The sequence below is a fragment of the Gorilla gorilla genome, chromosome 8 (genome assembly GCF_029281585.2).
Source record: "Gorilla gorilla gorilla isolate KB3781 chromosome 8, NHGRI_mGorGor1-v2.1_pri, whole genome shotgun sequence".
Classification (NCBI taxonomy): domain Eukaryota; kingdom Metazoa; phylum Chordata; class Mammalia; order Primates; family Hominidae; genus Gorilla; species Gorilla gorilla.
Window position 1 is genome coordinate 69,971,511 of NC_073232.2, and position 22,561 is coordinate 69,994,071.

The 22,561-nt window shown below is 45.7% G+C and overlaps 1 protein-coding gene across 1 annotated transcript in view; it reads right to left on the reverse strand.

Annotated features, from left to right (window-relative positions):
• Positions 1–22,561, reverse strand: part of ALOX5 (arachidonate 5-lipoxygenase) — a 70,156-nt gene that overhangs the window by 22,692 nt on the left and 24,903 nt on the right. Inside the window, exon 4 of the mRNA XM_031015536.3 lies at positions 11,135–11,257. Within this exon, the coding sequence (XP_030871396.3) occupies positions 11,135–11,257 (123 nt within the window). The remainder of the gene's footprint in view (positions 1–11,134; positions 11,258–22,561) is intronic.

A 22,561-nucleotide genomic window follows, 5' to 3' on the forward strand; every position in this document is an offset into this window, starting at 1 on the left:
GGCTTCCCAGGCTTCCTCCATAACCCTGCAGGGTGCAGGACAGGAGCGTGGGAGTGCTGCCCAGTGTTCACCATGACACACTGTGCCTCAGTTTCTCTCTCTGGCACACAAAAGACTGAGATTAACAAGATAGCCTGTTGCCTCTCCACCATCAGTGCTCAATCACTGCCCACTCTTCAGCCTTGACTCTGATTGCCCCTCAGAGCTCAGGCCTTTGCCTTGGGCCTTTGCACATCTGTTTCCTTCAGGCTGGAATGCTCTGTGCCCCTTTCTTTTCTGCTGTGGACTAAATTGTGCTCCCCAAATTCATGTGTTGAAGCCCTGACCCCCAGTGTGATGGCATTAGGAGATGGGGCCTTTGGGAGGTGATTAGGGTTAGACGAGGTCACGAGGGTGGGGCGCCCGTGATGGGATTAGCATCCTCGTAAGAAGAGGAAGGCACCAGAGGGCTTATTCATGCCCTGTCCCCCTCTCTCCTCTGCCACGTGACCATGCTGTGGGAACACAGAGACATCTGCAAGCTGGGAAGAGGGCCCTCACCAGCAAGTGGATTGGCTGGCACCCTAATCTTCGACTTCTAGCCTCCAGACCTGAGAGAGACAAATATCTGCTGTTTAAGCCATCTGGTCTGTGGTATTTTGATGTGGCTGTCCCAATAGACTATGCCATTCTCTTACTGCGCACATGGGGTGTATCTGGAGGGCTCACTGGAGTGATGCTGTCTCTGTTCATTTCCTCTGTAGCTCTTACTGCAGCTTAAGTGCAAACTCACGTGTATGAATCCATGCCCGCTGCCCTATGCATGCTGAGGGCACAGTCATGCCTGCACTTTACTCAGCATTGAGCCCAGGCCTTCTAGTGTCCAGAGGGGCTCATGCAGCATCGCCTCATGGACTAAGAGGTGACCTCACCTGGTGCAGGGGACTGTGCCCGGGGCACTTCTCCAGTGGCTCCCCTTCCTACCCACCCCTGAGGAGGCAGCCCTAGGTGGCCAGGACCCAGTGCTCTGCCTGGACCCACTTCTCAAGTGGAGCATGGCTGGGTCTGAGCTGTAGACACACACCTTGTCATGGGGAAAGCTGGGGGGTCAGGGACCTCTCCACATCCTCCTGATCCAGCAGAATCAGAGGATGGAGGCTGGGGAGAGCCTGGCTGATGGGACACCGGGCTTGGTGACATCCCAGCTCTGTTGTCTCAGGGGAATCACCCTGTGAACATGCATGAAGGCAGCAAACTGGAGCAACCACAGGGGGGAGCTCCTAGGATAAGCAGGAGACACTGGGGGTCTCTCCTGCCTGCCCTGCCAGGTCTAGGGGTGCATCCAGGCAGAACAGCAATCCCCTTCCATCCTTTCTTAGCTTAGCAAATGCTTCTCTCCTTTGTCCTGGCTACCCTGGGTCTCCTAGGAGGCCATGATGCTCAGGAGAGGGTCCTGGGGCCACAAGGCTGGAGGCCTTTGTGAGTACTGTCTTTTTCTCCTCATGTGTCAGGATGAACAAGCAGCCTGCAGGTGACCGAGAGGGTGTACTGCTGGAAATTGCCATGGCACAGCCTGGGCAGTGTGGCCGGCTTTGCGATGGGCTGCATACAGTAGGTGCTCAGTGCTACAGCACCCTGGAGCTGTCGAATAATACCAGCATCATCTTCCAGTCCTTCTGGTACCTTCTTCACTTGGATCCAGCCCCTCGTGGGGAAGGAGGGGCTTTTACACAGGTGCTTGCTTCCAGGGAGGCTGCTGTGGTCTCACCATGGCTACGACCAGCAGCCAGGCACCGGAATACCCAGAGAAGCTTCTTTCAGCCTTGCTGCCTCCTTCCTCCCCCAGCACCCCTCGTCAGCTGAGTGTTCTGGGCTAGGAATGCTTGTCAAGCTGGAGGGGTAAACCTCACTGTAGCATCTGGTGTCAGTCTGGGTGGGGAAAAGAACTTACTTCTGGGAGATGAGAAGCCTACCCAGGCCCCGAGAGCCCTGTAGGGCCTGAAGATGGCCCAGTGCCAGAGGGTGCCCCAGAAAGAGGTCCTGTGCTGGGACACCTGAGGTGCCGGGTGGTCCCTTGCCCCTGTTCTTTGGAGGAACCAGGAGTGAGTCACCAATTACCCAGCTGGGTCTGTTTGACCTCAAAACAGGAGGTTTACTCTGAAAACAGGGTGGGTCTGGTAGTTCTCAGAAGAAGCCACAGATCTAGGAAGAAGTGGAGTTAGGAGGAACATATTTACATGTCATCTAGAGGCAAAATATTTCTATATCCTTACAGATAACTGGAATATTCAGGGCTTCGAAGACCCGCTTTTGTAAAAAGAAGGACCCTGCAAGCCAGAGAGGGCACCAGGCTTTTTCAAGGCCACACAGGCAGGTAACAGCCACCTTGATCACCTGGCCTAGGGGCAGTGACCTAGCTTTCTCCTGCATCTTCAGCTTTCTCCTGTGCCAAACTGTGGCCCAGGCTGGGCACCAGCTGTTGGCCATGTGCCGGGTGAGCCCCCCACCCCTCGCCCCTACTTCTCCCAGGACGGGCCGCATTTCTGCACTGTCCCGCCTCACTGGGAAGGAAACTCTCTTTCTCAATTTGCTTTAATGAGGCCATTGAGGTTCACCTGACCTCTGTCTCCCTGCTCTTTCCTTCTGCTACCAGCTTTTCCATTTTTTACGCCACAGTTGTGCTGTGCAGGGCAGGAGCAAAGCCTGCTGAGGAGGGCTGGCCCCCTTCCAGGCACAGCAGGTGGCTAGGAGGAAATGCGTGCCAGAATTACTCAGAAGCAGCGGCGAGGAAACCAAGCTGTCGCCAGCCAGAGGTTTAACGGGGAAGGCCTCCTCTGTGACTTCAGCCAAGTTTCAGTTTCCTGCCAGTGGGCACTGAGTTTAACCCACTCTAGGCGGGGAGTGTAGCCATCCAGATTTTAGCAAGGGCCCCAGGGGATTCTGACGCAAGCTATACTTTGAGAACCACTGCTGAAGAGCTTGCAATGTCTTCCAAATTAATTTGACTACAGAACAAATCATTTTTTTGAGGGAAACATGACTTCATGCTTTGTATTAACTCTTGGTCTTATTTTATGATGCATTTTTAACTACATGATGCTACCTTAGCAAATAAAATTGAAATTTTCTAGCCTTGTCTGACTTTTAGATGGGATACCCCCCTACATTTTCCAAACAAATTTATTTTACAATGGGACACATCTCTGATTTCATAACAAAATTTAATGAAAGTCAATATGTTTTATAGGCATCAGTTAATAGAAGGGGATTATTTTTTAAATTTCCAAGGATTTCAGAGGCTTTCGGGTAGCATTTGGGAAGTTAAGTGGGAGAATCCTACTTGTGTCACAGGAAAAGTGGTTCCTATGAGTGCTTTGGTGACTTGGGGCCAAATGGTTTCTGCGTTGGGATGACGATAAGAGGGGATGTGGTCTTCTTCCCATATACAAACCCACGCTTTGCTTTCCAGTGCCAGGCCAGCAGGCCCCCTCCTCTTCCGGCCTCTCTTTCCTCCGCCATCACTTCTCCCGATCCCCAGCCTGGGCCCTCACCCTTCCTCCTGCTGCTACGTCCCTCCCTTCCTCCACAGGCATCTTGTCCGTCCACTGAGCTCAGGGCCCTTCTCTCCTGGCCTGGCCCCTCCGCAGCCTTCCTGGCCTGGGTGGACTATCGCTCCTTCCCTACACCCCTGGTGCCTTTTGTTTTTGTCTTTTGAAACAGGGTCTCACTCTGCCGCCCAGGCGGGAGTTCAGTGGCGCAGATCACTGCAGCTTCCACCTCCCCTGCTCAAGCGATCCTCCCGCTCGGGTATCCCCGAACACTGCGATTACAGGCGTGAGCCTCCGCACCCACTCCCTACCGATCATCCCCCTTCAGGACGCTGCCATCCATGTAGCTGGGTCGTCTGGAGCACGGGGCATGTGGCTGGGCTGCGGGGCTGGGGCAGGGCCGGTGGGAGTGGCTGCCCTCAGAGCCCACCCCCTAGGCCTCTGCCTGCCCCCAGGTTCCCTCTCCCCCGTCCCTTGTCGGGAGTCCCTCGTCAGCTTCTCTTCTCAGCCCGGCTGCGCAGCGCTCTCAACCCAACCCCTGGACTCATCTTCGCCCCAGCCTCCTTCGTGCCCAGCGTCCCTTGTAAATGACCCCCCCGGCCGGGTGCCCCGCTTTCTCTCTCGGCCTCTTCCCCGTGGTCTGCTCTCCGCCCGCCTGCGCTCGCCCGGCCTCCCTGCCTCTGCGCCTTCACCTGACCGCAAAGGCGGCCAGGGCAGCCTCCGCGCGGCCTGACAGTCACGGCTCCCAGTTTGTCCCTAGACGTGGGAAACTCGGGCTCATAGCGCCTCTACGTACACTGCGGCACAGACTGGGGTTTCCTACGACGCCTTCACTGGAAAGCGCCCCTGTGGTCCTGGGGAGAGGGCGGCTCCATCCGCCACCCTTCCCGGAGCTGCCCCCGCCCATTCTCATGGGAGGAAATCGCAGGGCGTGTGAGCCCCCAACCCCTCGCCACCACCCCTTCCAGGACCGGCCGCATTTCTGCACTGTCCCGCCCCACTGGGAAGGAAACTCTCTTTCTCAATTTCCTTTAATGAGGACATTGTCTTTTCAGCCCTGCCACCCCCTGCAATCGTCTTCCAGGCTGCAAACAGTGAGTGGGGAGGTGAACACATCAGCTTTTCCTCCCTCCACACCACCAGGAAATTTCGCAAACCACTTGGCTCTTGGCGGCCTGGCCTCGCCACACCTGTGCCCACAGTCTCTCTCCGCTGCAGCCCCCTGTGCCATTCTCCAGGCCCCATGTACCTCTGCCTGGGCCCAGTAAGACCTGGTCAGATGGCCCCCGGCTGCAAAGCCTTCCTGGGCCCCATCAGAGAGGACGCCCAGGTGGAGCGAGGGTCCCCTGCCCACCCTGCAAGCGCAGGGGCCCTTCCAAGAGTGCAGCCCTAGGCCGGTGTGTGATGGTGGAGACGCGGTCCCAGAGGGCCTGAACCAAGAATGCAGAAGACAAAGGCTGTCTTTAGGGAGAAACTTCCCTGAGGGGCTGATGTGTGCGGTCCCATTTTAATCTCACAACCCTGGGGAGGAGCTGGGGCCGGGTCTCATTGTTCATTTGAGGACACCTATGCTCAGGGAACTTAGACGACGTCCCTAGGGTCCCCCCAACCCCCACCGGCCCAGGGCCCTCTCCCAGGCACCCCTCATCCCCACACAGGCTCCTCTAAGCTGCTTCCTTGTGGTCCAGCCCCCTTGGCTCAGCTCCTCAAATACAGGGACACCTCTTCTCTCCTTCGCAAAACTCAAGGGTCTCCATCCACTGTGCCGGCACAGAGGCGGTGCTCAGAGTGGGGCTAAGCTTACTGTCCAGCCTGCTGCGCCAGGAGGGGCAGAAGGGCCCCTCTCAGGATTCCTTCGCTCTGCTCCTGCCAATAGGCCATCACTCAAGGGGCTAATGACAGGACGATGTGGAGAAACGTGGGCTGCAGCACTTCTGGGGCCGAGGGCAGGGTGGGCGGCACTGGGGAGTACAGGGGAGGGGACCTCACTGGGGCCAGGGGCTTCTAGAAGCTTCAGCAAGAAGGGGCCCCTCACCCATGTCTTGGCCAAGAAGTGGGGAGGGTGGGTGTGGCAAAGGAAACAGCTAGGTCAGAGACAAGAGATGCTCTGCAAAGCCCTGCTGGCTCCCCACGGTGAAGCATCCTATGCATGTAGGACCTGAGAGATGGCAGGGGCGGGCGCGTCCCTATGGATGTATCTCCATTTCTGGGCAGAGACATCTGGGCTCTCACCTGCAATTGAGCCAACCAAGAAATTATATTTACTTTTTAGAGCGAGCCTCCAACAAATTATACAAGCACTTGAGAATGAGCCCTCCCACTGTCTTGAGAGATGGAGCCCAGGGAGGCAGCTGGAAAGATGCTCCTGCCCTCACTCAGGAGAGATGGTGGAGCTGGGAGAGGAGGAGGCACTCCCTGGGACCCAGCAGATGGACTTGGCTCAGCAAATAGATGCAACCATATGTGGGGGGTGGGGAGGCCCAGAAAGGCATTACAGGCCAGTGGTCTTAATCCTGGCTATACACTGGAATCCACCAGTAGCCCTAAAATGTAACTGCTGGACTGCCCCTGGTTCCACAGTTTGTGCAGAGTGGGCAGCATGGAGTCTGTAACACTAAACACACAGGACTGAGAACCATATGTCTAGGCTGTTGTTAGCCATGATGGGGATACATGAAAAGGAGGTGCACAGTTACCTTCTATACCACAGGATAGGTGCTCATTAAACCCTGTTAAAATGGACTGTGACCCAGCTGGCACTCGGGGGCACTCAGGGGCCAGGTGGGTCACACTTTCATTTTAATAGGATTTAATGAGCACCTATTCTGTGACAGCTGCTAAGATACAGAGGCTCCTGAGATACAGAGATGACAATGACCTTCAGAAACACTGAGCAGAGATAAGAAAGGCACAGTCTGGCCTTCACTCCACCATTAATTCCTCCATCCATCCATCCATCCATCCATCTATCCATCCGTCTACACTTCCATCCATCCACCATCCATTCACCATCCACCCATCAATCCATCCACTCATCTATCCATCCATCCATCTATCCATCCATCCATCCATCCATCCATCCATCCATCCATCCATCCACCATCCATGAATCCATCCATCCGTATATCAATTTCTCATCTATCTCTCCATCCATCCACCATCTACCTCTTCTTCCATCCTTCCTCCTTCCCTTCATCCATCCATTCATCATCCATCCCTCAACCCATCCATCTGCCTGTCCATCGGTTTGGTTGTCCATCCATCCAGTATTCCTCCATTCCCTCCAAACTGGGTGGCAGTACTCTCCACCTCACTACCTCACCATCCTTATTATTCCCTCCAAACTGTCTCTTTCACAAGGGCCTTCTGTCCTGCTTGTCCCATCCTGGTCTGGGACCTATCCCACTAAAGCTACATGGCTTTGATCAACAATCCCAATCCCAGAGTAGGGGAAGGGAAGTGAGCCCCTAACTGCCATGATGTTTCCAGGGAGATGGTGGATACTGCTGCATTACTAATCCAGATGTTAGGTTTTAATTTTTCTCTCCAGTAGACCCCAATTGTGGTAGGAGAAAAATGCCCCAGCTTTGGACACAAACAGACCTGGATTCAAATCCTGGTTTTGCCAATTTCTGCCTAAATGACTTTAGGCAAACTCCTTGACCTTGACCCCTTGGAGACTCAGTTTCCTCACCTAGAAATGGTCAATAATATTATTTACCTCCCAGGATGGCCATGAAGCTTAAAATAGATTATTGTACCCCCCCAAAACACCGACACAGTGTTTAGAAATAAATAATATTATTTTAAGCTTTGAAGACTGGCTGGGTTCTCAGCCTCGTCTACCTGCTGGGTGTGCAGACTCAAAGCCAGGGTCCCACCCTCATAGACTGTCATCTGTGGGTGTGGGGTTGGCCTGGCACTAGGAGGTGCTAATGCTCCTCAGAGGATTCTAGGTGTAAAAGGAAATGAAAATCTTTGGACCCCAATTCACTCTGCCAAAAGGGAAAAATTAAGCTGAAAGCTGAGTGATGCAAGAAACGAAGATAGCTATAGATAAAAGGTGAAAACCTCCACAGGTAGCTCTCGGTGTTCACCTTATCAAGTGCTGATGTACTAAGCGCAAGAGGAATACATAACTGACTATTCCCCTACCTGCTCCTTTTCTTTTGCAACATGTGGATTCAGTAATGTGACCATGCCCTCCCTTTCTTCCTTCCAGCCTGTTCTCCTTTAAATATTGATTCCCTTAAAGACATCTTTGGAAAAAGGCACAGTCCACCAACTGTTCCTGTGGATTTGTGTTCCTTTTTTCCGTGTATGTCTTTTTTTTTTTAAATTATACTTTAAATTCTAGGATACATGTGCACAACGTGCAGGTTTGTTACATATGTATACATGCGCCATGTTGGTGTGCTGCACCCATTAACTCGTCATTTAGCCTTAGGTATATCTCCTAATGCTATCCCTCCCCCCTCTCCCCACCCCACGACAGGCCCTGGTGTGTGATGTTCCCCTTCCTGTGTCCAAGTGTTCTCATTGTTCAATTCCCACCTATGAGTGAGAACATGCGGTGTTTGGTTTTTTGTCCTTGCGATAGTTTGCTGAGAATAATGGTTTCCAGCTTCATCCGTGTCCCTGCAAAGGACATTAACTCATCCTTTTTTATGGCTGCATAGTATTCCATAGTGCATATGTGCCACATTTTCTCAATCCAGTCTATCAGTGATGGACATTTGGGTTGGTTCCAAGTCTTTGCTATTGTGAATAGTGCCACAATAAACATACGTGTGCATGTGTCTTTATAGCAGCATGATTTATAATCCTTTGGGTATATACCCGGTAATGGGATGGCTGGGTCAAATGGTATTTCTAGGTCTAGATCCTTGAGGAATCGTCACACTGTCTTCCAAAATGGTTGAACTAGTTTACAGTCCGACCAACAGTGTAAAAGTGTTCCTACTTCTCCACATCCTCTCCAGTACCTGTTGTTTCCTGACTTTTTAATGATTGCCATTCTAACTGGTGTAAGATGGTATCTCATTGTGGTTTTGATTTGCATTTCTCTGATGGCCAGTGATGATGAGCATTTCTTCATGTGTCTGTTGGCTGCATGAATGTCTTCTTTTGAGAAGTGTTTGCTCATATCCTTTGCCCACTTTTTGATGGGGTTGTTTTTTTCTTGTAAATTTGTTTGAGTTGTTTGTAGATTCTGGATATCAGCCCTTTGTCAGATGAGTAGATTGCAAAATTTTTTTCCCATTCTGTAGGTTGCCTGTTCACTCTGATGGTAGTTTCTTTTGCTGTGCAGAAGCTCTTTAGTTTAATTAGATCCCATTTGTCCATTTTGGCTTTTGTTGCCATTGCTTTTGGTGTTTTAGACATGAAGTCCTTGCCCATGCCTATGTCCTGAATGGTATTGCCTAGGTTTTCTTCTAGGGTTTTTATGGTTTTAGGTCTAACATTTAAGTATTTAATCCATCTTGAATTAATTTTTGTATAAGGTGTAAGGAAGGGATCCAGTTTCAGCTTTCTACATATGGCTAGCCAGTTTTCCCAGCACCATTTATTAAATAGGGAATCCTTTCCCCATTTCTTGTTTTTGTCAGGTTTGTCAAAGATCAGATGGTTGTAGATGTGTGGTGTTATTTCTGAGGGCTCTGTTCTGTTCCATTGGTCTATATGTCTGTTTTGGTACCAGTGCCATGCTGTTTTGGTTACTGTAGCCTTGTAGTATGGTTTGAAGTCAGGTAGCATGATGCCTCCAGCTTTGTTCTTTTGGCTTAGGATTGTCTTGGCAATGCAGGCTCTTTTTTGGTTCCACATGAACTTTAAAGTAATTTTTCCCAATTCTGTGAAGAAAGTCATTGGTAGTTTGATGGGGATGGCATTGATCTATAAATTACCTTGGGAGTATGGCCATTTTCATGATATTGATTCTTCCTATCCATGAGCATGGAATGTTCTTCCATTTGTTTGTGTCCTCTTTTATTTCGTTGAGCAGTGGTTTGTAGCTCTCCTTGAAGAGGTCCTTCACATCCCTTGTAAGTTGGATTCCTAGGTATTTTATTCTCTTTGAAGGAATTGTGAATGGGAGTTCACTCATGATTTGGCTCTGTTTGTCTGTTATTGGTATATAAGAATGCTTGTGATTTTTGCACATTGATTTTGTATCCTGAGACTTTGCTGAAGTTCCTTATGAGCTTAAGGAGATTTTGGGCTGAGATGATGGGGTTTCTAAATATACAATCATGTCATCTGCAAACAGGGACAATTTGATTTCCTCTTTTCCTAACTGAATACCCTTTATTTCTTTCTCTTACCTGATTGCCCTGGCCAGAATTTCCAACACTATGTTGAATAGGAGTGGTGAGAGAGGGCATCCCTGTCTTGTGCCATTTTTCAAAGGGAATGCTTCCAGTTTTTGCCCCTTCAGTATGATATTGGCTGTGGGTCTGTCATAAATAGCTCTTATTATTTTGAGATACATCCCATCAATACCTAATTTATTGAGGGTTTTTAGCATGAATGGTTGTTGAATTTTGTCAAAGGCCTTTTTTGCATCTATTGAGATAATCATGTGTTTTTTGTCATTGGTTCTGTTTATATGCTGGATTACATTTATTGATTTGCGTATGTTGAACCAGCCTTCCATCCCAGGGATGAAGCCCACTTGATCATGGTGGATAAGCTTTCTGATGTACTGCTGGATTCGGTTTGCCAGTATTTTATTGAGGATTTTCGCATTGATGTTCATCAGGGATATTGATCTAAAATTGTTTTTTTTTGTTGTGTATCTGCCAGGCTTTGGTATCAGGATGATGCTGGCCTCATATAATGAGTTAGGGAGGATTCCCCCTTTTTCTATTGATTGGAATAGTTTCGCCAAACTGACATGATTTTTAAAATTCCCTATAGGGTCAATGTGCAGATTTAAAGATCCCTACACTCAGTAGTCCTGGGATAGGGTCGGGGGATCCATATGTTTAACAAGCAGCCTAGAGTCTCCTGATAGCCTGGGCAAGCTTTAAAAAGCCCTGCGGACATTTGGATGAAACAAAGGAGCACAGAACCTATATCTCTGCTATTTATTAGCTGGGGGCCTTGGGCAAGGAAGGTAGTCAACCTCCGTATTCCTCAGTTCCTCAACTGTAAAATGGGGATGATGACTGTGGCTCCCTCGTGGGGTTGTGACGGAGGAACAGGGGACATATATCCTGGGATCAGCACTGGCAATTTGGCCATTCTTACCATAGCACCTGCCATCTTGGTGACAGCCTGGACACAAAGCCTTCACACCTTTGAAGTGGCCATAGAGAGCATGAGATATGGATGGGGAGGAGGCATTCCAACTAAAGACCCCTGCTTTGGGCCAAAAACACATGTATGTCTGGTGTCTGGAGTCCTCTAGGTTGTGCCTTTTTTAAGATACCGGTTGTCCTGCAATTGTGCATTGAGAATCCACTCTATGGCCAACATATCATCAAAGCGTTTGGCTCAGCTAGGCTGTTCCCCCAACCCAAGGACCCCATGAGAAAGGAGTGAGGGTTCCACCCCCAGCACCAGCCACTGGAGGGGCTGCCCAGAGTCAGTTCTCGTAAACTTACGCTTTGGAGTAATTCAGAACAAAGTCCACTCCTTTTTCACTATCAAACTGGATATCACGGGGTAAATCCTTGTGGCATTTGGCATCGATGCTCAAGGGGAAGCCAGGGTTCCACTCCATCCATCTGAGCATGAGAAAGGAGAAGAAATTGAGTTAAACGCCAGCCTTTGGTCTGCCCCCTCAGCTGAGGGCCGCCCACACTGTCAGACAATGTTACACGGGGAGATTGATGTACTCAAAATAAAGTCAACACATCACAGGCTGACCCTGTGTCCAGTAAGGTTCTGGGACCTCTTCCAAAGTCCAGCGGCACCAACTTTGCTGTGCCCTGAGCATCAGAGTGGGAACACTGAGACTGGGCTTACAGTGGTACAGGTGTGCACCACTGCATAAAAAGTTCTGTAGGTAGTCTAGGGAGACCTCACTTACTAGAGGTGACATTGAACAGTAGAGGCCTGCCTTGCCAGTCACTGGAGGTAGAAGGTGTTAAGGCTGCCCAGCCACGCCCAACCTGGACATCCACCATTCTGCCAACTTGGTCAGTGTGTGCCCTGGACTGCGTGCATGTCCTGCATGTGGCATTTGGGGAAATGGGACAGTTCTTATGCCTTCACAATAGGACGACAAGGCAGCAGGTGGCCTGGGAGAGGGACCCAGGCACAGACGGCTAAAAGGCTTCCCTCTCTCACCTGCTGGCCAATAGCAGCTTTAGAGATTATTACAATCAAAACAGCTTCCCCAAAGACAAGCCACGGACTGCATCCAGTAAACATGCTCAGATCCTGACATCCTTGAAACGTATCCTGTGGCATTGGGCATTTGTGTTTTTGAAAAATGTTTATTTTGCTTTTCTTTTTGTTTACTTATTGAGTAAACTTAAATTGTGAAAATGTCAGAGGTGTTTGAACCACAGCGACTCCATCTTGAATAGGGTCTGGGTAAAATAAGGCTGAGATCTACTGGGCAGCATTCCCAGGAGGTTAGGCATTCTAAGTCACAGGATGAGACAGGACATTGATGCAAGATACAGGGCAGAAAGACCTTGCTGATAAAATGGGTTGTGGTAAAGAAGCCGGCCAAAACCCAACAAAACTAAGATGGTGATGAAAGTGACCTCTGTTCATCCTCACCTCTCATTATATGCTAATTATAATGCATTAGCATGCTGAAAGAAACTCCCACCAGTGCCATGACAGTTTACAAATGCCATAGTAATGTCAGGAAGTTACCCTATATGGTCTAAAAAAGGGAGAAACCTTCAGTTCCTGGAATTGCCCACCCCTCTCCTGGAAAACTCATGAATAATCCACTCATTGTTTAGCACATGGCACATGATCTCGAAGTAACTGTAAGCATGCTCAGTCGAGTAGCCCATGCTACTGCCCTGCCTATGGAGTAGCCTTTCTTTATTGCTTTACTTTCCTAATAAACTTGCTTTCACTTTATGGATTCACCCTGAATTCTTTCCTGTGGAGGTCCAAGAACTCTCTCTTGGGGTCTGGATTAGGACCCCTTTCTGGTAGCAAAAACAAAATGAAATCCTGTTAGTTTCTTTGGGGAGGGAGAATGATTTTGTGTTTGTTTAAAAACCAAATTTTACATTTTAGGGTTTTAGCTTTTTCATTTATATTCCTAATTCTCCTTCCTTTTAAAATTTTCTTTTGAGAGGAAAGTAAAATATCGAGATTTTGGGTCATAAAAAAGTCCTGAGTTATTTTAATATGATCTTGTGCTTTGACTTTCCCCAAATCCCAACTGTCACAGTGTCCTCTTGGCCCAGTAGCCTCTCCTTAGGATCAAAAGAAGTGAACAGGGACCGGATATGATCCTTCTGACAGCAAAGGCATTTTGTCAAGTGTTTTCTGTTATGTGGCACCTTACATTTCTCACTGTTGGTTTATTTAGAATATTCTACATCCTCAGATTTTAAGAAAACCTTCCATTTTTGCTGTTTGTATTAATGCCAATGATAGTATATTAACAAGGATAAAAATGTGGACAAGTCTACAAATTTTTTGTTTGTTTTGGAAAATGACTCAAGGCATCTCCAATATATATCTAAAATTGAGCCATTTAGTAGCCTCACTGGTAGTAATGATCAATTAATTAGCTATCATTAGTCATATCAATTTAAATATTACTGATGATTTTCTCTTTGCCTGGACAGTTCAAGGGCTCTAGTTAATTTTACAAGCTCAGTGGAGCTAGATGTTTTTCAGTATGTAAACAATGAGCCATGCAAGGGCATCTGTGCCAGCAAATGGCATTAATATTTTCTTAAGTGAATAGTCCACTTGGACAGATGTGGAATACTTCTTCAGCACCAAAAAGACCTTCTTGCCCCATGCCCTGCCCTGGTCTATGGAGGGTGGCAGCACCAATGGGCAGAAATGCCCCACTTGTGTGGTTAGAAGACGATGGCCTCACAGCACATGGGGACAGGACAGCTTGCTTGCTAGTTCACTACTGCCCCCCTGAAACCAAATGTTTATGTCCCTTCCACTGCAGGTCACTGCTGCTTAAGAGACCCTGACAGGCTGACATGCACAGGAGCCGAAGGCCTGCATGGCCACAGACATTAACTGGTGGAGATGGAATCCCACTCCATTGAGGAAGACCAAGTGGAACACCCAGGCAGAAGGAACAAAGAAGTAGAAAGGCATTTAATTTATTGGAAAAAAAATGAGAGAGAGAGAGAGAAAGCAAGAGAGACAGAGAGACAGAGAGAGAGAGAGAGAGAGAGAGACAGACACACAGACAGAGAGATCCTAAGGGGATGCAGTTAGTATAATTGGAGTGTAAAAAGACTTTCTGTAACCACAAACATGATTTCTGAATGAAGACTTCAATAGAGAAACAGACAAAGAGAATAGTCACTGTGAGATGTTTGGTCTCTTGTATTAAAAGAAAAGCTTTAGACAAATTAAATTTAGCAGAGTTTAATTGAGCAAAGAACAATTCAAGAATCGGGCAGCCCCTAAACCAGAGCAGGCTCAGAGTGACTTTGATGCTGCCTCATAGTTGGATAGGATTTATGGGCAGAAAAAGGAACGTGATGTACAGAAAATGGAAGTGAGGTACAGAAACAGCCAGATTGGTGATGGCTCAGCATTTGCCTTATTTGAGCCCAGTTTGAACAGCTGGCCACTGTGAGTGGCTGAAGTCTGGCCGCTGTGATTGGCTGAGACTTGGTTACTTGCTGTGAGAGTAGGTGACAGTCTGTTTACACGTCCAGTTAGGTTACAGTTCACTATGTACAGAGAAACTTTTAGGCTGAATTTAAAATATGTAAGGAGAAAAGTTTAAGCTAAACTCATTAACAGCTAGAAGAGAGAAGGTGTTCATTCGACAACTAATTATGGAGCACCTACTATGTGCCAGGAAGTGCTTTGTGCAAAATAGAAGAACATGTAACCCAAATACAGGGTGAAACTACAAAGAAATGGAAGCCATAAATGAAACTATGAGAGACATAAACCAAAAATAAAATTCTAAGCCCCTGAACTGACTGATGGACCCTCCCCTTGGCCAAGGGCATTCCAAAGTTAACCTGAAAAATTAGTTCAGGCCATGATAGGAATGGGTGGCTAAACGTGCCTCATTGTACTCTCCTCCTCTTGGAATTCAGGCACAACTGATCAGCATTCACATCAACACAGAGATGTTAAGCCCGTTAGAACAGACTCTTTAAGATTGATAAGAAACATTTACAATTGATTCTACCTGAAGCCTGCTACCTGGAGGCTTCATCTGCATGATAAAAAACTTTGTTTCCACAACCTCTTATCTTAACCTAGACATTCCAAGTTTTTAGATAATAATTCTTTTAAGCAGTTGCCAATCGGAAACTCTTTGAATCTGCCTATGACCTGGAAGCTCCCCTCCCCCAAGTTGTCCCACCTTTCCAAAACCAAACCACTGTCCATCTTACATGTATTGACTGATGTCTTATGTCTCCCTAAAATGCACAAAAGCAAGCTGTACCCCAACCACCTTGGGTGCATGTTCTCAGGATCTCCTGGGGCTGCATCATGGGCCACTGGTCACTCATATTTGGCTCAGAATAAGTCTTTTCAAATATTTCACAGAGTGTGACTCTTTTCATTAACAGACATGAAAGCCAGATACAGATGTAATATGCAAGGAGTAAAAGCTCCAAAAGGAGAGAGAATAATATATGGAGAAGTGAAAAAAATCAAAGAAATAAAAGAAGAACTCCTTTAAGCTGAAAAATACTTCAATATCTTAAGTCTGTGAAAGGAAATTAAATTTTAGGACCCCAAACTCATTTAGCCAAAGGGAAATGTCAAGCTGGGAACTGTGTCATGCAAACCTGCCTCCCCCTTTTGGTTCCTAAATAAGATGGCTATGATGAAAAGCTACATGTCTCCACCATATTTTGCTCACAAGGAAATTCCTAGTGAACCGTTAAAATTTCACCATGGCAATGCAAATTGATAGCTTATCTTTACAAGTGCAGTCACCCACCAGATACAAATGCATATCTGATTGTTCCCCTGCCTTACTTTATCTATGTTCTCTTATGTAAAATGCAGACTCCCTGCATTTTTCCTCTGCCTCATTTGTTTATGTCATCTTATGTTAAAAAAAATGCAGATTCACTGAGCCAGAGAAAGGCATGAATAACTATTTTTCCGGGCCCTGCTCTTACATGAAAATTGTGTACTTCTCAATATCCCGCCCTTTTCCCTTTAAATTTGGAGCCCTCAAAATCACCTTCAGAGAAAGGCATAGTGCTGTCTCCCGGGCATGCGTCCTTAACTTTCGCAAATAAATCTCCTAAAATGATTGAGACTTGTCTCATCATTTTTCTCAATGACAAGTCCTAGGTGGGGGCGGGGGGAAAAAGGAAAAAGATACACCTAGGTATATACTGCTTAAATCTTAAAATGTCCAAGAGACAGGAGAAACAGAGAGAGAAAGAAGGAAAGAGATGCAGAGAGTGAACGAGAGAGGAAGAAAGTGGGGGAGGGAGGGAGATAGAAACTCTAGGAAAAGAAACAATCAAACTATCATTAGATTTCTCCTCTGTCATTCTGAAAATGGGAAGACTGAAGCGTATACACACTTTTTTTAGATCGTCATCTAAGCCTCTCATATTATCATCAATGAGGGCAGGGGAATTTGTTTGAGGGGATGGGCAGGGGGACAGGAGGACAAGCACAGACTCAGATCTTACACTACACATGGACCTTCTGAGGAAATTAATTGAACAAGTTCAGCTGAACAAAAATTAAATTAGAATGAATCAATAAACTCCTAAATACAGCAAAGAATATGCATTATAAAACTACAGCAAATATAATAGTAAACAAAGAAACAAAAATATGAGAGGGACGTTCATCACTACTACCACTACTTGTTTTGGGAATTCCAGACATGGAATAAGAAAAGAATATCAGTGGTGTAGATAATGGAAAGTAAGAGACAAAATTATTAACATTTAGATAATATGAGCACATTAACTAACCAGACTTACTAACAACAAACAAACAAAAACAAGTGATTAGAACCAATGAAAGAATTCAGTAAGGGACCAACACACAGTAAATGTAAGAAACAAGTAATTTACGTTTATCCCAGCAATATTTTTGCAAACAGAAAAATATCCTACTCAGAACAGCAAATGCTAAATGTAGAGTAGCTAGAAAGGTGAAGGACCTGCATGAAGAAAACTAGAAATTCTATGGAAGGACGTTGACACAGGATCTAGAGAGGTGGAAAGACATGCCGTGTTCTTGGATGGAAAGACTGAATCTCAGTAAAATGCCAACACATAACACAGTTATGTGAAGTTCAAAGTAATTCTCATTATGAAAATCTTAAGAAAGAACAGTGAGATATGAAACAGACATTAACATTTATTAGAAAGTTATGATAACCAAAAGCTGGTGCTGGGGTCTCGAGCAGAAAAATAGGCTAACACATAAAGTGCGGAAACAGACCCAGAAACTATGTATACATAATACAACACTCGCCAACACTTATCCAGTGCTTTCTATGTGCCTAATACTATTCTCTGTGTTTTCATGGTTTAACCTAGTATCTCAAACCCCTAAAAGGAAGGCAGTGTTATTTCCCTCATTTTACAGATGAGGGAAGTGAGGCACAGACAGATTAAACAACTTTCACAGGACTGGAGAAAGTGCCAGTAAGTGTGAGTTGAACCCAGACACTCGAATCCAGAGCTCATGACTGCCATCCTATGCCAGCTTGTACCGTGGGTATCATCATCCCTGTCACCCAAGTCAGAGGAAAGACATCATCCCTGTCATCCAAGTCAGGAACGAATGCTACTGGGAGAGTTCCACCCAGGTATGTATGAAAACACGTGGCAGGAGTGGGGCATGGTGGCACATGCCTGTAGCCCCAGCTACTTGGGAGGCTGACGTGGGAAGATGGATTGAGCCTGGGTTAGTTTGAGGCAGCAGTGAACCATGATCATGCCACCGCACTCCAGCCTAGGAAACAGAGCAAGACTCTGTCTCAAAAAAAAAAAGGGTAGATGAATGAAAGCTCTAAACTCAAAGAGGAAATTATAAAAGTATTAGACAAAATTACAGGGGAAATATTTGTGTAACACTGGGATGGAGAGGGTTTTCTTAAGCAAAGGAGGAAACCCAAAAGTTATAGATGTAAACAATACATAGTTAATAAAATAAAGAACTAAAATCTCCTGTGGCAAAAGCAACAGAAGACAAATAATAAATGCTATACATATGTAACAAACGGATACTATCCTGATATAGAAAGAGCTCCTTTAGATTAATAATTGAAAGAACAATAGGGAAAAAAAGCTTATAAATAGGCAATGCAGTGATGCTTATTAGTGGTCAGGGGAGTGCAGACTAAAACAACCACAAGGTCTTAGGGATTTTTAGGCTGTCAAACAAGGTCATCGGGTACTGACAAATGTATGGATAGGCAAAAGTATCTTTTCGTACACAGCTGGTAGGACTGCAAATTACGATACAATTTTGTGAAAGGATTTTTGTCGGTATTTCTTAAGATGAAAAAATGCTGATTTGTTCCAGCAATCTGAGTTCTGGAAATGGATCTGCCATTAATTAAAGCACCAGTACATCAAGATGTTTGTACAAGGTTGGTTCTGGCAGCATTGTTTGTACTGCAATACCCAAAACAAACAAACACATCTACAAATGGGAAATGAACTGAACGTCAGTGAATAGGGGAATGGCTAAGTAAATTATGGTGCATTCCCAGAAGGCAAGAAATAGTAGCAGTTTAAGAAGGGGAAAATATATGAGATACTATTTCACACACAAGAATGAAAACATCTGAAGATGCGAAGTGTTGATGATGCAGGGAAACAGTGAATCTCAGAAACAGTTACTGGGGTGTCCACTGGCAGAATGCCTTTGGAAAACAATCAGCAATATCTAGAAAGCTTAAAAACACGTGGTCTGCAACCCTGCAACTCTACTTCTTGGAATATTCCCTACAGTAACTCTTCCATGAGAGCACAGAGAGATGTGTGAGAAAGCTCACTGTCGCTTGGTTTGTAACAGCTAGAAATTAAAGACAGCCCGCATGCCCATCAGCAGGAGAGCGGACGAGCACATGGGTTATTCAGATACTGATGTGCCATGAAGAAGTTAACTGCATGAACCACATCTATCTGTGTCAACCAGATCCTCTTCAATACTTAGTGATGAGTGAAAAGTGCAGGTCACATAATGATTAGATTAAATTATATCGATTAACAAACACCTACACTTTGCCATTTACTGCAGTGTGTGAGTGTGCATGTAACACAGACAGATGTGGTCACAGTGGGAGAGCACAAGCTGTGGGCTATGACCTGGGTCTGCTTCTCTTTCTCCCTGCGTGGCTGAGTGAGTAAGGAGGGCCTGCAAGAAGCGCCAGCTTTCTGACATAGTGGGGACTATTCTTAGTCATTGCTTTACTTCCAAACTCTGATCTAGAAGCCTCAGAAATCTTCTGAGAAAGAGGAACTCCAGGATTGTGCAGACAGTGCAAAGTTCAGTGTTTCCTGAACGGAAGCAAAGAAGGGTTTCTGAAAAGGATAGATGAGTGGAAGGAGGAAGAAAAAAATGATTAAATCTAAGAAAGGGGGAAACGATCTCACCAGAAGCCCCCTGCTGCAAGATTGTGATAATGTTAAGTAGCTCCCAGATAATTGGGCTAGTTTGTGTTATCTTAGATGAGTAGCTAGCAAAGTCTAATTAGATTCCCCACTAATTCATACTAAAGTGTTAGTGGCTTATAACAAATTAAATGAATTTTACGGGCATTTTATCTTAACCCAGATTCACAGGCCAGAAGTACTCTGAGAACTGGCTGCAGGGGCTTTGCCATAGGTATCTGAAACAGGGAGGGAAGCTGAGGAAGAAGCATAGAAACAACAGCCCTTTGGGATGGGAGGCAGAGCTTAAGCACAACGTGTGCACTGCACCAGGTATAGAAGTCTGGAAACACATCATATGGTGCCTGAGCTGAGAGGCTTGTGCATAAATACTCTAAAACAAATCACACATTTATAAACCCTTAACATGACCCACAGCACAGCAGGTTACTCTCCCACACTTGACGCTAATGGCATGTAAGTTTTATTTTTGATTTTTCAATTGGGAAATAGAATATAAAAAATATGTATGGATATGTATATATGCACACACACACTCACACACACAGAAAAATGTACAAAACACCTGTACGAACACCATCCAGGTAAAAAATCAGAACATTGTCCGTACCCTCACCCCCACCTTTCCCAATCAACCCTCCTTCCATCCCCGGTAATGACCATCCTCGGCTTTATGATAATCATTTTCTTGTTATTGTTTAAGGTTCCGCTACGACACACCTCCCTAAACAACTTAATTCCAAAGTTATGAATTGGCCAGACACGCTCCTGGCTTCTTTCCTTCAACACTGCGTCAGTGAGGTTTGTCCATGTTAGCAGCAGTTTGTTGATTTTCCTTGCAGTGTAGAATTTTCCTTGACAATTTATTTGTCTGTTCTACTGTTTGTTGGACATTGAGTTGTTGCCATTTTTTGGCCATCATGAGTAATGCTGTTGTGAGTATCCAGGCGCACATGCACACAAATTTGGATACCACTATAGGATTTCTGGGTCATAGATTATAATGTAGCTTCAGTTTTATGACATATTGCTAAATTGTTTTCCACGGAGGTCATATCAACTTGTCCTCCTGCCAGTGGTATGTGAGTGTTCCCAGCCCTCTGGATCTTGTTTAATACTCAGGTGTTGTCAGTTGTTGAAGTGTTGCCCATCTGGGGGCATGTGTGTGGTAGTAGCAGCAGTTCACTGTGATCTTCTGATTTCCCCGATTCCTAATGAAGCTGAACACCTTTTGTATACTTGCTGCTTATATTTTGTACAGTAAGTACTCAAACCTCTTGCCCATTTTCTAGTGAATGACACTCCCCTTCTTAAAGATTTGTAGGTCCTTCACATACTAGGACTAATTCTCGTCAATCACTCCATGACTTGCCTTCACTCTCTCCTGGTGTCTTTCAATGAACAGAGTGTCCTTATCTTGAGGGAGGCAAAGTTACCAATCTTTTCCTTTGTGTTTAATATGTTCTGAGCCTTGTTTGAAAAATCCTTTTAGCTTGAGACCTGGAAGAATAATCACCTGTAGTCTAAATGTCTTACAGTTTTGCCTTTAACTTTTAAGTCTAATCAACCCCAAGCTGAGTCTCCTGAATGGCAAGAGGTGGAGTCTGATTTCTTCTCCTTCTCCTTCAGCCCTCCGTGCTGGCTGGCCCCTGTCCTCGAGATGCATGTCCAGTGGCCCAGTGCCACCCATCGGCCGAGCCCTCCGTAACAGACCCAGTACCCACATACGTGTGGCTGTTTCTTGTTTCTTTATTCTGTTTCAAGGAATGTTTTTGATGAAAAGGGGGATGAAGCTAGACAGTTTTGAGGTGGGGCAATTGTGTTCTTGGTGTGGGATTCCTCACCCCTTGACAGCAGTGGGTGGCTGGGCATAGGGGAAGAAGGAGCTACAGGGTTGAGAGATGCTGTTGCAACTTAGAAAAATTAAGAAAAATGAAGATATTGCTCAGTTATGGCAAGTGTTTGATGAAACAGGGACCCATACATGGCTCGTAAAAACTGGTTAAAGATTTTTTTTTTTTTTTTTTTTGAGACGGAGTCTCGCTCTGTCGCCCAGGCTGGAGTGCAGTGGCACAATCTCGGCTCACTGCAAGCTCCGCCTCCCAGGTTCACGCCATTCTCCTGCCTCAGCCTCCCGAGTAGCTGGGACTACAGGCGCCTGCGACCACGCCCGGCTAATTTTTTGTATTTTTTAGTAGAGACGGGGTTTCACCATGTTAGCCAGGATGGTCTCGATCTCCTGACCTGGTGATCCACCAACCTCAGCCTCCCAAATGGTTAAAGATTTTTGAGGAGAAATTTGTCAATGTATACTAATAACTTTTACTACTTGGTAATTTCATATCTGGGCATCTGTCCTAGGAAAATACTTAATAATGTATACAAATTTCACATACAAGGGTTTTCACATTGCTTATAAGAATACAAAAATTAGAAACCTCCTAAATGTCCAGGGAAGCTGGGTGTTTAAGCGAATGATGAGGCATCCATCCAATGGAATAGTACATAGAAACTAGAATAATGTTTATGATGAGATTTTGAAAATATGGGAAAATGATTTTTGCTACACTGCTAAAGGGCAGCAAGGAGGATGCAAAGTGGTATATATAGCACGATCCCAAATTTTAAAAAGTGAATAAGACAAAGTGAAAACAATTAAACATGAATTTTTATGAAAAAGTTCATAAAATTCATAATTCATACAGAAAATAGGTATTTTTCTGGCTCTATATTATTTTCCTTCTTTTACTTTTTTGAGTTAAAAAAACAACCCAGATATACTACATATTCCTTGTAAGAAGTTCAACTATTGAGGGATATGTAGAAAAGTATCACAATATTGGCTCCCAAAGGCCCCTCCACAGCCCAGGTAACTTCACTGTCCATGTAGAACGATTCCTTCCACTTTCTTCCGTTGGAAGGAGGCACAGACTCAAATGTTTCCAGGGGCCAAAGCAGGAAATGAAATGAAAGAAAACCTTGATATAGACAACAGCTGGGGAAGCCTGAAGAATATCTCTGTTTACTCACAAGTCAATAATGATCCATCAAACACTTGTAAAGGCTGGATACAGCCCATCAGCCACCCATTTCCAGAGGAGCACTCTGTAATGTGTTATTATCTTCCAAAAAGCTTTATTGAGATACATTTACATACCATTAAATTCACCCCTTAAAAATATGCTATCAAAAGATTTTAATATATTTGCAGAGTTGTATGTGTAACCATCATTATAACCCAATTCTGAAATAATCTCATCCCCAGAGGACACCTCGAAC